We start from the raw sequence: 18,543 nt of genomic DNA, 5'->3' as shown, positions 1-18,543 counted from the left end.
GTTTCATCGTCGTGATTTCAAATTTGCACTGCTTTTTGTAAAATGTACACGGAATATACACCGAAGCATGTATATCAGTTTCATTTCGAATTATTATTTCGCGTAATTATTTCTATATAAAATAATCTATTTCATGATCTATTTATTTCTCCTCGTTAACACTAAACTTGTTGATATTCACTTGCGTCATGATTCATCAGAAATGGAAATGCAAATTAGTTGAGCTTCATCACCCGAGGGAATCAAATTGAGACATTAATCATTGAATGTTTGCCCCATCATTCATGTGGCAAGGACACTAATGCGATATTAAAATAATTTGCGCTTTATCTACAACATGCTCACAGTTCAGAATATTTCCAACACGTTTCTATGCTCGCGTGTAGAAACTTCCATGAGTAACCCCATATCCCCGCGTGTACATCCTTGTCGATACCTTACCACATTAAACGTAGAATGGTTCATCAAATGTATTCTTGATACATTCATGAAACTCTGTACCTTTCGATCATTTATGGATCTTTATGACGTCGCATAAGACGGTCAACTTTTGGATAGGAAACTCGATTGATGAACTAGTTGGAATGGGTAATTTGAGTTGAACGTGTAATTTGAGGAGACCTCTACTGTCAAAAGTTTTAGTTTGTAAATTATATCCTTGCAAAAGAATTGGAAATATAAAATAAAATTGAAATGTTAACAAGAAGTAAAAAGCACACATGCAATCTATTTCTGTTCTTTAAAAAGCTTATCTCAAAGTCGTCAAAATGTCAAACTCTTTAATTCATGTTACCTATTCCTATTTTAAAATATAGCCTTTAAGAATTCATGTCATCGTCTGTCCACGATTCCATGAAAGTATTTTATTATTAACACCTGTCGTAACAACGACAGAAATCATCTATATTTTATATTAAGAACAACTGTCGCGAGTCTGTTTTCTTGGAGAGCGTGTTAAGACGCAATAGTTCATAGGCCATGCCTATGTGAGCAAAAAAGTAGGTTTAAACATCAGCTCATATATTATTCGACTGCAACATTTAGACATAAAAAAATTCCTGGGTCGTCTGTTAGTTAAAAATGAGCCTCGTGAATACCAAACGAAAGGGTAATTTATTTCCTTAAGTTGTCGACTTTCCTTCTTAATCGCCTCTCGTTTCTACGGTATCCACGTTTTCGTCTGCAACATTGCACCTGATGAAATGCATAGCAATGGCTCCACGCCAGCTTTCCTACGAAATTCTTGCAATTTTCACGGCTGCATGCTGGGAAATTAGAGAGCTGGGGACTCAGAGATGGAGGGAGGCTTTTGGGAAGATTCTTTAGCGACCCTGTCGAGGGATTTTTACTCTGTAATTGTAGGTTAACATCGTTAAGCTCTTAACGTGAGTGGAATGAGGCAAACAGACATAGCTTCTTTGGAATTGGGATTTCTCGAAGAGGATATTTTCAGAGTGAAGCTAGATACATGAGAATTTGTTTGAACACTTGGCTGACGTTTGTATAATTAACTAGAGAAGTCTAGAAATTAGCAAATATATATAGAAGAATTTACTAGATTATAATTGTTAATATGTATCGATTTTTGTTTCATTAATATTCATCTAGTTTATTCATTACTCGTCATATTTCTTAAAGTGTTATTATTTTTAGAGAATACTTGCGGTCGACGTTGAAATTAAATTATACGAAAATGCCATTTAATTTCAGGTTATGAAGTGGAGAAGTATAATACAAAGGAAGTCGTGATACGAATGAAATCGTGGTACATTAATAATTAAGGGACATTAAAAGCTGCAATTATAATGAATTCCGCGGTTAAATTTTGTGACAAGTGACAGCATTTCGCCATTATCCAGCTTGAATGAATATTTGATTGGGAACGTGACAAATAAGTTTTCTCATTTTGAACTGCAGACCTACGTTTCAGTGGTATTTATTAATTTATGGTCAGACACAGCGTCAGCCAGTGTCCGGCTTAACTCGGGCATGACTACTGAATGTGACGTGATAATACCAAGGACTTCGTGTGATTAGTTTCACGAAGTTTCTGGGAAATTCATGCTATTCATTTCCCAAATATCTCTACAGTAGTTTACCAACACCCTCTAGAACACTTTCATAAATTATTTTTCTCCCTAAAAATATTATTTAGATTTCTAAAAAAAGCACGGAACAGAATAATCGGCTTAACGTTAAACCGACGTGTAGCTTGCGGTGTCTCCTCTCTGTCTGACTATAGCCTGACGTATCTACTACCTGCAAGTTCTTTGCCATTCGGGAGCAATCACTTTAAGCTCGTGTAAGCTGCTTTTATATTTCCTTCTACTCGTTCACCACGGTTTTACCGCGCACAAAACCGAGCTGGCTTACAGCTGATTCCACGCAAACACGTAAATATAAGCCGCAAACTGATTTCCAGTGAAGGCAATCCCGTTCGAAAAATAGTCCTCCTATTCACCAGCAATAACCCAAGCGACACGCTTTCCAGCTCGAAAACTTTCAAGCTTAACTTTCAACTAAAGTGCCGTTAAGGCGTGGCTAAATGCAATTGAAAATTCATGAGCCACTCATTTATGTCATACTTGACGGCTTCCGCTTATCGAATGAACAAGAATTCTTCCAAACTTTGTTAGGAACCAGTTGTCGTTCATAAAGCAAAGAAAACATGAAAATTTTATCCCTCTGTTACGCATGTTAAAATAAGAATACATTTTTCTTCTAATCTTATTCCGTGGAAATTCACTTTAAGTGCACAGTTTCATACAATATGTAAAAAGATTGTAAGATAGCACAGAGAATGTGTAAAACGCTGTAGTTCGATACGCGCGTGATTTCGTTGAAGGGAATAAGCGAATACAGGTGCACGTAACGACTCGAGAAAGGAGAAACTTTATTGTTTACGGACCTTATTATCTGCATTGGCTTTATTAGGCGATACGCTGGCTCCTGAATCGAACGGGTTCAGGATCTTGGCCTACAGGGACCGTAGAAATGTGTGCACACCTGCCAGCCGTTTATTCTGCCAACATAGTGGTTTCTAATCGCATTACCGTATTTTGCCCCTATCGCACCGCGAGTATCTCTTCCCCGTAATCCGTATCTTTCGGTCGATGATGAGATTAAGATATTAATACGACCGAAACAAATTTACGGCCGATTGGAATACTTGTTTGAGGCGCTGTTTAGAGAGAATTCGACCCATTTCCTTTCAGCTATCATTAGATTAAATTTCATCAACTTGAAGTTTCTCTTGGTAAACCGAAATTAATTTTTACCTTGAAAATAACTTTAGTGAGATTAGTGATATAATGCATTTATGGAACATTTCTACATAATTCGATTTGTATTTCTGTTACAGGTGCAAAGAGCCTGGGAGATACTTAAAGGATCTTCCTCCCACAGCCGTGATAATTTGCTTCCACAACGAAGCGTGGTCAGTATTGCTGAGGACGGTTCATTCTGTACTAGACAGATCGCCAGAGCACCTCATTCAGGAAATCATCCTAGTGGATGACTATTCTGATATGCGTGAGTACAGAAACTACATTCTCTTTGCTATTCCACTTGTTTTGTATTCATTAAATGGTTTTCAAGGCTTCGTTTTTTAATTATTAAGCATTGAAAATGTATCTAAGATACTCCTGAAATGTGTCTGACTTGGAGACTCATTCTACTGCCGACGTGAATTCACCGCGCCAGACACAGCGAGGTCAGTAGAATAAATCAGTAGAATAGGTCAAGCCAGACCCATTTCAGACACAAGCCAGAGCACTCTACACGTTTCATTAATCCTCAATGCAGCATATTTACTATTGGTAGCTATTTCCCATCGTCTTTCACAATTCACGACTCGATAAATTCGATTGCAGTCTGTTCACTGCACTGCAAAGCGTCTTTGAATTTCTCACGCTCCCAAACTGCCGAAACGTTCAGAATCGCGAAGGAACGGGCAAGGGTCGATCGGTGGCATAAATAGAAGCCATGGTTTGTTGCGTACCAGTGGCCGAGGAAGCGTGTCCCTATTCAGCCCGGTGATTCGTTATCGCTCCACTGTTCCGTAGCTTCGCGATAGATCGATTAATCGCGATCCATCCCTTGTGCTCGCGCGCCCTCTAACCACTGGGTCAACCTGAATACAGGGGAAAGCACTCCCTGACATGTTCTCCGTGTACTTGGAAAATTCCGACAGGTTGATGCATGCGAACGATACCGAGACGTTGATACCTTTTCACGCGAGTTTTCTGCACTCTTTGAAGAAAAATTAGCCTGCATTCGACGTGTTTTTCAGCTGAACTTCGGTATTGTCTGCTTATTGGTTTCATTCGTCGAATCGAGTGAAATGGATCTGTAATTTTTCCTGAGCGTTTGCTTTGTGTTTGAAACATCTTGCGTTAGTAACGATATTATCTATATTTCTTGACATTATATTATGTGGTAATGAAGATCGTCCTTGGAAAGTCTGTCACAGGGTTAATCTACTCGATCGACCAAAAAAGAAAGGGTTAATTTCTAACAGAAGATTTGTCTGGTCGAAAGAGGTGGCTAGAGACAAAGCCCTTTATCGTCGAAGATGTTCGGATCGAATTAACGCGTCGGATGGAACGGACAGATAAGGGGGCAGACTAACGCGTGTAACAGCAGGGGCGAAGAGAATAAAAATCGCGAGCGGAAAGGCTGGCGAGATTAACCCTTGACAGGAGGTTAGGGAAGCGCAACGTGGTGGAAACGATATAGCATAGAGCCCGTGAAATCCCCTTTAAAAGGTCGAGATAAGCTCGCGTACCAGCCGGAAGTTGGTCTCATAAACATAGCTACCGAGCCCCCATAGACAGCACGTGGCGTGTCCCATTACAAACCAGCTGATCGTTTTATCATAGGAGCGGAACAATGAGCTCCTGACTTCCCTACGCCACCTGTTCTTCTTCTGCCTATCATAGGGTCGAGATAACAGTGCTGTAATAGAGACGGTCTAATTAATAATCTAAGGGATCGTGTCTTGTTTGTTTCAGGAGTTGATTAAATTACAGGTGCAATAATGTTGACGATGAAAAGATGGTAATTTGGTATTTTCTAGAGAACGAGGCAGGGTTGAGGGAGTTTGGGAGGGGATGAAATTTATGGAATGGTATATCTAGAGGAACAGATTATTGAACTCTTTCCTATTTTTATTGCGTGATAAAGATTGACGTTGAAGACGCAATTATTGCTTTCAGAGGAACATTTAATTTTAGAAACAGTTTCATATGATCCAATAATGATAATAATATCTGAAAATACTCATGTAAAATCAATAAAATTAGAAATTACTGTCTGGAATTTTCACGTAATTCAAGTCTTCATCCTTGCATTCGTATGACTTCATTTCGCCATGGAATACTTATCGTTTTCAAATCGCAAGTATTTTCTTCATTTAATTTCATTAAATGAATTCTTTTTTCTGTACATGTTTTCAATTTTTTCATTTAAAATTGTGTAATATTTTAATATTCGGTCATTTTCGTTCAATCATACGCTGGAAAGTAACGCGAATAAAATTATATATTTTTATCAATATCAACGATTTCACGCAATACTGCAAACTTGAACACAATTGCATACGAGCTGTTTATAATGAAATATTGATATAGTCAGCGATATAAATCATTTAAAACAGCAACGCTTTAGAAACAATTTCAATCATTCCCCGTATCGAACTTTCAGGAAAGGAAGAAGGGTGTTCTGTTTCGGAAAGCTATAATGAATTCTGCAATATGGCCGAACTATAAACACTCTTGACGTTGCAATTAGTTAGGGGTTAATTTCCGCTGGAATTTCTGCAAGCTGTTTCGTATACGGACCTCGCTCCTTATGCTCTAATCGTGCGCAATCTCATTTGCAGTTTAATCATCAATCTTTTGAAATTATTTAACTCATATACTTTACAACGTTTCGTGCATCAGAATCATTTCACTTCGCTAAATCCACGAAACTAAAAAAGGAATAATAAAAAATATTTTCTCTCGTCAATTAATCACAAATACAGTACACTAATTTACTAATCAGTAAACGATCCCTCGGTATAATTCCTCACCCATGTAGATTCAATCTTTTTCATCCAATTAAATCGGCATTGCAGCCCCAAACGCAACCTGCTTAATTTCCGAAGTATTCATGAATATGTTCCCCGAATCATAAACGCAAATTAATTGAATGAATTCTACATTAATCATCTATTCGAAGAGGTATTTAAAAAAATTCCTTCTGCAGAAATTTATACACCGATGAATTTATCGTTTCACAGCACATCTGCAGCGTCAGCTCGAGGATTACATGATGAACTACCCGAAGGTGCAGATCATTAGGGCGCAAAAACGTGAGGGTCTTATTAGAGCCCGTTTACTCGGCGCAGCAGCTGCGAAGGCGCCTGTCCTCACATATTTGGACAGCCATTGCGAATGTACTGAGGGCTGGCTCGAGCCACTTCTCGATCGGATCGCTCGTGATCCGACGACGGTCGTCTGCCCTGTGATCGACGTCATCGACGACACCACTCTGGAATATCACTGGAGGGATTCCGGTGGCGTCAACGTGGGAGGATTCGATTGGAATCTTCAGGTAACAGGAATTCCCTTCACCATCATTATTTCATTGACGTTGTTCTGTGTCGTAGACTCTTGGTTAGCGAGCTATATATATTAATTTTCTACCTTGACAAGAATTCGTGTGGTTCTGCTTATGAAGGTAGAATGCAAATATTGTACTCCTGTGAGTAGAGTGTCAGGCATTTTTAATATTCTCTCTTCAAAAGTAGATAAGAATATTCACTATATAGTGATGAAGAATTTTGAGAAATGAAATAGTATAAAATGGAGTAATATTTATGAAATAGGAATTTTGATTGATTTGATAGTTCTAGTGTAAATGGTTCAGTAAAGGAAATTAGTTGTTATGGCACTCGAAACCAGTTTATTTTCTTGATCTTGGCAAGATTTCTCGATCACTCGATTTCTCTGTATCAGTTCAACTGGCACGCGGTTCCTGAAAGGGAGAAAAAGAGGCACAAGAACCCAGCAGAACCGGTGTGGTCACCAACTATGGCTGGTGGCCTCTTCTCGATAGATCGGGCATTCTTCGAGCGCCTCGGCACGTACGACAGCGGTTTCGACATTTGGGGTGGCGAGAATCTCGAGCTCTCGTTTAAGACCTGGATGTGTGGAGGTATGTTCTCCCCCAACAAGAATTAGCCCCGAGGAATTGATTTTAGTGAACGGGACGAAATTCTCTTGGTTCTAAATCTAGTAAACGCACGAGAAACACCAACTTGATTAAATTCCTGATATATTATAGCTATCCCACTTATTTACACGTGTTATTAAACAGAAACTAGAAAAATAGCAAAATTCAAAGAGGAGCTGGAAAGTAACTTAAACCTATAGTCCACTTTTTAAAATAATCAAAAAATACCTTAACGCAGTAACTTCACAAATTACCAGCATTGAAATGAAAGTAGAAATCTGAATAATTATCACGAAATAAATTTCATTACATGAATATTTTTCATTTTCGTCTCCATCAGGACCTAATATCACCCAAACACTTTTTCCCCATTTTTAGGAACGCCTTCACTTTTCCACCTTGTTGTCAGATCTCCCGATATATAACATAATATATAATTCGCATCAGGTCTCGCGTCTCTCTCCAGGCGAGCCCTCTCTCGTTCGTTCCTGGAATGAGGTTTTTCGACGAAAATCCCCGAAGTAGCTCGTGGCTCGAGGCGGGTTCCGTGATCGCGTCAGAGCGGTGGCTTTCCGCGAAATAAACTTGTTTCCCGTCGCAATCAGCCGTTACCCAGGGCCAGGGCGAACGAATGAAATTCGACTTGCTGCTTCAGGTACTCTGGAAATCGTGCCGTGCTCGCACGTGGGCCACATCTTCCGGAAACGTTCGCCGTACAAGTGGCGAAGCGGCGTGAACGTGCTCAAGAGGAACAGCATACGGCTGAGCGAAGTGTGGCTGGACGAGTACGCCAAGTACTACTACCAGAGGATAGGTCACGACAAGGTGAGCGCCTCTGCTCAGACAGCTGAGTAACCTTTTTCACTGGAGCCTTTCCACCACCTCCCCGATCCAACCCCTCGTCCCGGTTCCCTTTACTCGCGACGTCGATCTTACCTCTTCCGGTTTTCCCCGAGAACCACGGATTATGCTGAAACAACGCACGGTCCGTCTTGGAAGAGCTGCTGGAGGAATTCAATGGAGGAACTGGAGTAGATTGTGCCCGATCTCTGAAGTAGAATGGGAAACTTGAAGGAGATTAAGGGGATGGCACTATTATTTTTAGTCTTCTTTAAATTTTAATATGAAGGAAGAATTTCATTCGAAGGAAAATACTTTTATTCATGATATTGAAATTATTGTACTTTTAAATATTTTTTTTAGACTTCTTTAGTAAGTCGACGTGTATTTATTCCCAGAAATGTATCCCCAAGTTACTTTATTATTTCACGAGTTTTTCATTTTCCAAAAGCATAGCTGAAATAGTTATCCTTTCTGATACCTTAGGGTATCCGACAGCGTCATAAACTCTCAGAATACTTAGTATCTCCAACGAGCCCCAATGTCATCACTAATTTTCTCGCAGCAGCAGCAACAAACATCCGGTCATTATTCGCGCTGGTGTGGTTGAGTAATTGGGGATCAAATTTCCTTGGTTAGAAAAAGCGCGTAATTACACGGAACACCGTTATAATTCTCCCCCATTGCTCAGTCTCTAAAGACCCCTCTACGGGGTCAGCATCGGTGTAATAACAGTATTTTTCTGTTGTTCCGTAAAGCGTCTCTTAATTCCTTTTCTCGTGGCGCATTAAACGACGGGGTAACTTGTTTTTCCATTTGCGTGCGATTTTATTGGTCGCGTCAAGGCGTGCTTGGGCACACGTTGGCCGGAACAGTTACGATAAGGGATGACGATAACCGAGGCCGATGATGGAGAGCACTGTAGACCGAGACTTGTCGTAAAAACGGGGCTATAAACGTGCCAAGCACTCTTAGAGATCGTTCGCGTGTCCTGGCCGCCTCGAAAGACGCTTCTTTTATTCTCGCCCGTAACGATCTATCCGTTAGCCTTGGCAGCTTGTCCCTCCTAGAATGTGATCCGATCGGACTGGCTAGTAGAATGATGGGATAAAAATAAATCGTTCTCGCGTACCTCGAATTACGTAATTTCAGAGTACAACCTTCGTTTTTGTATTTTTTTTTTTTTTCATTCGAAGTGCCCTGCGATATAGAAGAATGAGGGTTGTGAAAAAAGTATGAAGCTCAGTGGGGGTTAAAGCCTGCCCCAGAGTTAAAATATTTTTTATTTCGTGTTTTAACGATTTTATTTTGACGACATTATTAGTTAAAGTATGTTTTTTATGTCACACTTCTTGAATATCGCGTATGGCTGGGAATTGTTGAGGTTTCCAGTGAAACAGGTCAACCATTTCGTATCCTAGTAATGTTTCCCAGTGACCAAAGGTTTGCATCGTCAGCATTTATATTTCCACGGTGACTACAATGTGAGCCTCGAAACATGAATTTAAAGTACCATCCAATCTAATTCTACATAAATTCCTCTCAACTCGACTCCATTACTTCACATCGAGTTTCTAAACTCGAGTCCATAAAAGAATCCGTGTGTTTTCCTCGCCCTTTATTTCTTCTTCGTTCCCCTTTTTTACGATTATATCTCTTATCCCCCTTCCGTGTCTTTAAACCCGTGCTCACGGAAACGACATTCCCGCATTTCCCTTCGTCTTCCATCCCCCTCGCGCCAGCGGCGTCCGCGTTTCCGCCCAGAGTAAAATTTCCGAGCTTTAAGATTCGCGATTTCCAGGGTAACTACGGGGACGTGTCGGATCGAAAGGCCCTGAGGAAGAGGCTCGGCTGCAAGTCGTTCAAATGGTACCTCGACAACGTTTACCCAGAGCTCTTCATACCTGGCGAGGCGGTGGCTTCCGGCGAGGTAAGGATTTCCACGTGTCCCAACCCCCTCGATATCTTTTCTTCGCAGGTGCAGCGAATCGTTATCGGAATCAGCCAGCGACCAGGGGGCCAGCCATTCGTTTCTTTAACAACGTTACCAGCTACTTTGATCCATCAAGGTGTTGAGTTACCGCGCTCGGAGGCTCCTCCAGGAGGAACGATTCGGTGGCCCGACAAATGGCCGAAAGGGTGGCTCTCTCTTCATCTTTTCGCTGGGTTTCTGCTTTGTTTCACAGTGAATGAACGCGATACTTCTTTGAACGTTGACGCGACAATTCTTCTTGGAGGAACATGGTGATACCGAGTTTTGGGAGGCACTAGCAATGTTAAGTAGGATTTTTTAACTCTACCTTTATAATTGAATGTTATAATAGTATCTAGAGTACTAGTGAAAGATATAATATTGATAGAATTAACAAAATTTCAAGCGGAGTGAAAAATACAATAGTCATGTGTAGATACAGCAAGTAGTATTAACCAGTGCTTGGTCAGACATGTCGATTATTCACTATACAAGAGTCTAAAGCAGAATTCTATCACTTCTAGCCACACAACAGAGTATCTAAAACATACCTTGGTTCGTGTCGAGTATTGCATAATTGGTTATAAGACAAAATTTGTATTAGAAACCAACAAACATGATCGTCAACGTCGTCCATCGATCGGCGTCCCCTTTCGAAGGCAGAACTCCTCGTTCCATTCCCGTTCGCGCCGCAGTGAAACGCATAAAACACAGCGCGAAAAGCGGGACGAAATTGTACCGCATTCCATTCCATATTTCCACTCCGATCGACAGAAAGCCCGGTGCTTAAAACATTCCACCGAAAAATATTCTCCTCTTCGTTGGCCTACATTTCTTCTCGGCGTGAGTGATATTTAAAACAGAGGCAAGAGTAGAGAACGTCAAAGGGGAAGAATTCGACGAGGAGGGCGCATAAACGTCGAAGTTGGTGGACGGTCGTGGCGTCGGGAATCGCGGAAGCCACGGGGGGCGTCGGCGCGCGCGATCGGAGCTTTGCTCGTCGCCCGATTGACAGTGCATTAATTCCGTTTCCATCGAGGATTCATGGCGGCGGCGATCAATCACGTCCCGATTTATTTCCGTCGTGTTGCGACGCCGTCCGCCGTCTACCAGCCCTCTGTTTCGCTGCATTCGTAATTGCGAAATGATTGTCGAGCTTGTCACGCTTGTCGCTGATAATCTCCGTGGCTCCGCTTCTCCTACGGGTCATTACATTCTCGAGCGGCGTGGGCGTGCTTGATCGATGCGCCTATCCACGTTCACCCTGTTATTGAACTGTAACTAGACACTGCGTACCTCTTATTCTGCTTACTCGAACTCGGTAATCGCGTTCGTCCCTTCCTCGTTTTCTTCCTAATTAATTTGTCGGTCTGTACGGCGGCTGTAAAATAAGGCAGGGTATTACTTGAATAGATTTCTTTTAGAACTTCCTTTTGATAATGAACGCTGTCGTCGTAAAGTTGGAAGCCACTTTGCAAATTAAGGGAAATAGAGATTTCTTTATTAACGAGGCGGACTTTAATAAGTGTGAGTGGGTGGATTAAAATGAAGGACATGGTATCATGTTTAATTCGAACATTATTAGTCTACGTCATTCTCAGTTTTCTATATAAGTGACATGTACGAGTGACTCTCCGTAACTTTATTTTCCCAAAAGGGAATTTAATTTCAGCCGATCTGTTATCTCAGAAATTACGAATTGCAGTGTTTTCGCGCGCAAATTGCCCAGAGGAGTGAGATCGCGCTTCTTCGCAAGCGTGTGCGAAATTTCGACGTCATGATTCATATCTGAAATTAATCTTAGTACTGTGCAAGCTACGGTATCGCGTGAGGAAAATATTTTGCACTGCTACAACTTTCCCAGTGTTTGTTTTTAACCCTTTTTGTTATCCGGCCAATTCGTAACACTTTTAACGCTCACTTAATGTCGCTCTTTTTTATTACTCTATTTCTGTAAGGTGACATGCCAGAATAGATTGAAAAAGTGGGTGAAACTTAGGAAAAATAGCAGAAAAAGAAATTGTATACCCTACAAACATGTGTACAGATAACAGTTTTATACTACGGACATTTTAAGTTTAATATCTCCTCTAAAATTCTTTAAAACAAGTGTAGAATTATATTAGGGCTGTATCGCGCGCGAAATATTTGTCGTTAAAAATTGATACCGCTGTTTCGTAAACGCCAACCTCTTCGAAAGCCTTAGACCTTTTCTTTATGTATGCTCCTTGATCCATGATAAAGGCACGGTATCTGGCAGCGGATTAAAGGCTTCCTACTTCCACGTAAATTGCAGTATCACGCAACTTGGATATTTCATGCTTTGCTGTATCCTTTCTACCTTGCTTACTTTCGGCTCACCGATCAAGGAGGGAAATTAATGAGACAGAAATTGAAAATTTTGCGAACAGTAATTTCTGAATTAACGATAACACTCGATTAAAGAATATTTCACTCGAAAATATAAAATTGTAGCTGAAAGATTGGTCTATAAAGTAGTTAACGCTATTATTACTTTCTAAGAACGAAGTTGTGCGTTGATCATGATCGATTATGACGTTGCGAAACGAACGATGCTTTAATTTTTCATGATTTACACACTCTTTTATGGCCACCGACAACACCAAGGTAGATTGGTTTTATTGCACAAGGTTCTCTGAACAAGATAGAGTGAGGATGAATTTTTTAACTGGATTCCGGGACTTTTCGTTGCTGTCAAAAATTACACTCCTTCCTGCCTCGCGTCGGTGAAGGGCACTCGGTTTCTATCGAGAAAACGATACATCTTCTAGTCAGTTGTACGTGGGACGTGAGACGAATCTATGAGTCAGAATAATCTTAGAAAGAATCTCGAATTTAAGGGAAAATTGAGTCTTTATGAAGAAATGCTTCGAAAATTTGTTTATAATGTTAAAATGAATTTTTGTTCTAAATTCTATCGCGAAGTATTGAAATACTTTTCGTAGGAAATTTTTAAAATATTCCTAAATAGTGACACGTACTTGGTAATGTTTGCTATTTTTATAATTTTTAATAACAGGAACATTAAGACTAATACTTGTAATAAAAGTTGCACGAAAGTAGAGAAAATTACGATGGATAATATTAATAAAGAATTTTAAGGAGTATCGGGCGTGAGTAGTATGGGATCGTGTGTAGTCAGCCATGCCGTGTTCCGCTAATTGCTATTATTACTGTGCAATATTTCCAATGTAATGAATTTATTTAAAAATGTTTGCCAACTCCCCAGCAGGAATTCCAATAATTTCAATAAAACTTCTCCCATATACGTAAACAAAAAACATTCATACATTGCTTGTTAATCCTCGTAACTTAAAAATCGCATTTGAAGAAAAAAAATTCGTTCCAATGTTTTTCATCAGGCTCTACGCAATAATCGGAAATGAATCAAGTGTCACGCCACAGAAATCGTATCGATCAACCCGTTTCTCACCCTCGTAAATACTTTTCGCAGAATCTCACCCCTTCGAATCGAGAGAGGAATGCGTCCTGCCATATTTTTTCTTCGCTCGCACTGACGCCAGCGTTCTCGGCGCGACTGCAGGGGCTCTTACGGAGGGTGGCGGGTAAATAGTGGAAAAGGGGTGTGGGGATCTCGAAAAAAGGAGAAACGCATAAAGGATGGCCGGACATTTTCACGAAGAAGCATTTCACGCGGCGTGCGCTTCGGAATGCGGTTCGCGCCGCATGCGAAATAACAATTTCGCCTGGGACGAGCCGCACCGCCGCCTCGGAACTTATGTTTCCGTCTTTTCTCCTTTTTTCCTAACCCTGCCCATTTTTCTGGAGCCCCGGTTAAATCGGGCCGGGCCTTCCGCTCCCAAGAAACGGGGGAAAATGGTGAATTTATAATTTCGTAGCCCTCGCGACCAACCAACGGCTGAATAATTTTAATCCCGCTGTTCCCCTCGCGTCTGCGTCACCCTCGAGTGATTTTTTAAAGGTAATGAAAAAACTTTCCGCGCGGTTTCCTTTGTATTTCACTCTGTTGCTGGATCTTTATTTTCGTCTTTGGAACTTTATTATTGTGCTTGATATTAATTGCTTTATTCGTAACTGTATGAAGGAGTATGAGAAGAAAGTTTTAATTGAAGTAGTAGAACTAGTGAATAGAACGTATTATAGAGGGGTAGAAAGGCATGATTTTTTGTGCAGCCGCTTTGAAAGTGCATAAAACTCGGTATCTTTATATTTGGAAAGGAGAACGCTAAGAAAATTTTTAAATTCAGATAGGGGAGCCTCCGAGCCTAATAAAGCTGACGAAGAAAATCGAGTCAACGAGCCTTTCGGAATTTTATCGGGACCGTCGAAGCGCCAGCGATAAATCACCAGTTTTTATTCTAGCCGCCGAACGACGACGACGAGAAGAGGATGAAAGGGATGAAGATGCTCACGTTGAAACTGCAGAGACCACAGAATTCTTGCATGCGGCGAAATCAGGACTGCTGACCGAGCTCCGTGACTGAATGCACCTACTGCATGAACGCGCGCTTGCACGTGCTGGTGCATCGGTGCACGTGGTCACCTGCAGGTGCAGAGTCGGAAGGCTCGTCAGTGTGCGTGTAAGGTGCACGTGCACGCGCGCGCCAGTGTGTTCCCGCGAACAAAACAGCGAGCTCGGCTCATTTTCGATTTGTCTGGCTGAAAAATGGTAGAACGTATCCCTGTGTCGCCAGTGCTCGATTTTTCCCCTGCAACTGTTTTGTGGTCGGAAATTCGATGGGAAACGGGAAACTCGAGGAAATCGAGCGTTGAGAATATCGCTACGGGTTCACTGTTTTATCCTGGGGCTTCGATTAGCTGACTGGTTAAAAAATTATTGGATTAAAAATTCAATTATCATTAACTGAAAAGTTAATGAATACTATTTTTAATGGAGGAGAAATTATGAGAGTTATTTTATTATGTCAAAAGGCAAGTGTAATTCTATCTAATGGACATCCTGGAATGTACATTACCTTATTAAATAATTTCTAGAAAAGTTCATTAATTATTAGATTCCAGTTGCACTTGAATAAACGTCTGAAATTAGTCTGGTCAGTGACTTTGAACTTTCATTTCATTGTATTCCAATGATAGATCTCTCCATAATTTCAGCTTTCATTTATCTTACATCTGTTACATTAAATTAGCAGACAAATTTCGAGCCCCAGTTAATTGAATGTTCCGCAGTATCCGAACCAGTTCTGAAGACAGCTTATCGAGAACTCCTTTAAAAAAGGAACTCAATCTCCGGAAAGTGAGAGGGTATAACAATATATCGATCGATTTCCTCGAAGTTTGGAGAAGTTTGTGTCTCGTTGAAATCGTTATGCTCGTATCGATCCCTGTATCTTGTTGTTCCAAGCGCGGCGCAACGATTCCATCGGTGCGAACTTTCCTGCTAGTCTGCAAACACCGAGGAAAACAACACGTGGAACTCTATCGGGAAAATATTTTCGATACACGGTCTGGCACGCGAACACATCAAATATTTCGCAGGATAATTTCATTTTTTTTTTACCGGCACGCGCGGCGAAACTCGATGACTTACCGGAAATCGATTCAATTTTCCCGGTGTTTGCATTCCGTGAATATCCTCCGCGCCTTTCTCACGGGCCAACGTCGCAGCCTGGAAACACTAATCCCAGAAATGATCGTACTAACTAATGAACAGGTTCGTAATCTCGGCGAGGGAGGTAACACCTGTCTGGATTCGCCAGCACGCAAGGCAGACTTGCACAAACCGGCTGGACTCTACCCCTGCCATCGACAGGGAGGAAATCAGGTACAAATTGACGCGGAAGCGGAACGAACCTCGTGCCAGACATATTTTAGCCCTTCGTTTCATAAGGAGAACACTAACCTTTTAACCCTTCTTCGTTCACGCCTGCATGATTTAGCGATCCTCATTCTAGGGCTTTGAAATGGATCCATCGACAGGCTCGTGTTCTTCATTCCCTCCAGGCTCAGGAAAACTAATGTATAGGAAGATGTGTTGATATCTTCTCGTAAGATCTCTATGCGTGAATCGAATGACACGAATACACCGGTTCGTGGAATGAGTAGTAATTGTTTGCAATTGAATTTCCGATTCAGATCAGACACCTCGTTAGCAGCATATGTATAGACTCGCCAGGGAAACCTGAAGACTTGCACCAGCCAGTGGGTTTATATCCCTGTCACCGCCAGGGCGGCAACCAGGTACACCAATTAAACATTCACTGGAGAATGAGAGTTTTAATTTAACCACAGGGTACATGGTTATCTAATATGCATTTTTTTTTCTCATTATAGTTTGGTCGCTTTTTACTAGAACCTTGATGGTGATGGGATATTTGAAAATCTACTCGGTTGTAGGTTGGCAGAACGACGCGATTTCAATGCAATTTCCATTAACGAACTCAGACAAACACTACTCTAAAATTACTGTTTCTTCTATGGTCTAAAAAGTTCCTAGAATGTATTTTCCTTTTGACAATATTACCTATTCCATATTATCTATTCCATATTACCATTTCACTATTTCTTACTCCTCCCCGAGTACAATATGTATTTCTACTGTTCTGAATCCTTTTTCTAGGAACACCCTGCATTATTCTTACGCAAGCTACTAAATTACTCCGCTAAATTACCAAACCGTTTACACATTCTTTACGTCGGCTTGCGCAAACGACCAACAATTCCGAGCGATCGCTTACGGATAATCGTTCTGCCAGGAGCAAGTATCGCAAACGAAGGAGGAAAGGGGACCATTAACCGACGACACGTTTACAATTTAACTTGCACGCTAACTCGTTGCTAAGCTTGACCTACTTCGTTGCAATTAGTAACAACGCTAATCTGGCGCAGGTGCTCATCAATCGTGCATTCCCCACCCGCGGTGCGATGACCCGAGCTACCTTTCTCTTGTCTCGGTTATCTGCTCCTTGTCGTCATTTTTAGCTTCTCAACGTTCTGTAAAATTAATCTTCCGGCTTGTGGGAATGAACAGACACCCCATGAGTTATTGAGTCAGGTGTAACCATGTGCTGAAGTCAGAATAACACTCACTCAGTTAACTATGATCCTTTTTCCACTACTTATTGGTGAGATGTAGGGATGTTTCTTTTTGATGACATTTTTGGAGACATTTTCCTTGTTTCTGAAGAAAACTGGGGTTTCGAGTAGAATTATTTGACGAGGAAAACTTCAATTTTTTTTATTCAAATTTTTTATTAACTGTAAAAATTTTCAAAATTAATTGTGAATTCTTGAAATGTCTCAAATAGATATTCTTCCAGTTTCCTATCACCTGCATTTAAGTTTTCCAAGAGTAAGAAAATCGACTGTTACTTTAGGTTTATAGTATTCCCTTAATTAGTGACGCTAAATCGCTTCCCCCAAGTATCTCTAACCGAGGGTGCACAGCCAGTCTCCTCATCCAGTATAAAAAATACTCCATTCTCCTCCACCCCTTTTCATCGTTTCCTCGTAACAATACATTTTTCGAGCATCCTCGAAACAGAAATTCTTTTATTTCCCCTTAACTTTCTCTCAATCAAGCTCCCCTTCACATCGCCGAGTAAATGTATTCTCAATCAGCTGGCTCTCGATTTTTCGCGACAGGAGCAAAAAAACGTGATCAAACGGTGACGGCTAGAAATTTCGTTTCGACGGGGAGGCAGAAAAAAGGGGGAGGAAAGAGCTCGTTACCAGTCGTAGCGCGTGTGCAGTCACGTCGAACCCATGGAAATCTGTCCTCGTAGCTAGGCACTCTGGCGTCTCGTCGTTAAAATCACGCAGACGACGAGGACAAGCCTCGCGCGTGAATCCCCGCGCCCGCGTTGTTTAGCACAAAAGCTACCCCCTCGGCTCCCCCTAGGCTCAGGCGCGGGTTAACAACCGTGACAACCAGTTACAACCAAAAACACAATCAGTCGGCGCGCACTCGGCCTCGTAAAGCGTCGCTTTAATTTAGCTATTTGCCCTAGCAATTAAGCCGCGGTTTCACGGTAATTACGCTCCTGGCCCGAGCCGACCAGCTGTCTCTGATGGACTCGTGACCACGCATTTCCGCTTCTGTTTATTGATGACTTCGACGTGTGCAGGTGATGGGAAAGAAACTGTGGAAGGACTGGATAGGGGATTTTTACTCTCTTGTGAAGAGCTGAGTATAAGAGCTTTTCAGATAGGAATTACTCAGGGTATTTGATTAGTGGTTTTAGATTTTAAAGTAAGACGAAATAAAGAATAAGGAAATTGTAGATGAGTGCCACAATTGTGTTAAATGGATCTTCATAGTTCCCATGATTGAAATTTGCACTATAACACTATCATCATCATTTGCAAATCAGCTGTTTCTTTAAATCATTATTAATTGTTAGAATTCACTGTGAGTCAAAGACCTCATCAGGTTGCAAGTGGTTAAAGAGGAGTGGAATATCCTAACATCACAGCTTGAACACTTGAAGTATGATTGCACTTTGGGGAGAACATAATTCGTTCCCTGTTTAGAGTCTATAACTAATACT

General features: G+C 41.2%; 1 protein-coding gene across 2 annotated transcripts in view; it reads left to right on the top strand.

The window, feature by feature from the left end:
• The window catches only part of Pgant9 (polypeptide N-acetylgalactosaminyltransferase 9), a 113,805-nt gene that overhangs the window by 92,545 nt on the left and 2,717 nt on the right, over positions 1 to 18,543 (top strand). Inside the window, exons 5-10 of one of the 2 annotated variants that reach the window (XM_076384563.1) lie at positions 3,362 to 3,531; positions 6,284 to 6,597; positions 7,002 to 7,200; positions 7,874 to 8,043; positions 9,860 to 9,988; positions 16,130 to 16,234. In XM_076384563.1, coding sequence (XP_076240678.1) covers positions 3,362 to 3,531; positions 6,284 to 6,597; positions 7,002 to 7,200; positions 7,874 to 8,043; positions 9,860 to 9,988; positions 16,130 to 16,234 — 1,087 coding nt within the window. Of the gene's footprint in view, positions 1 to 3,361; positions 3,532 to 6,283; positions 6,598 to 7,001; positions 7,201 to 7,873; positions 8,044 to 9,859; positions 9,989 to 15,707; positions 15,819 to 16,129; positions 16,235 to 18,543 lie in introns of both variants that reach the window. The other variant, XM_076384562.1, reaches the window with a different exon arrangement.

Source organism: Calliopsis andreniformis, chromosome 9 (assembly GCF_051401765.1).
Source record: "Calliopsis andreniformis isolate RMS-2024a chromosome 9, iyCalAndr_principal, whole genome shotgun sequence".
Classification (NCBI taxonomy): Eukaryota; Metazoa; Arthropoda; class Insecta; order Hymenoptera; family Andrenidae; genus Calliopsis; species Calliopsis andreniformis.
Note: the sequence above shows the minus strand (reverse complement) of the source record. Positions and strands in the feature narration are given on the sequence as shown.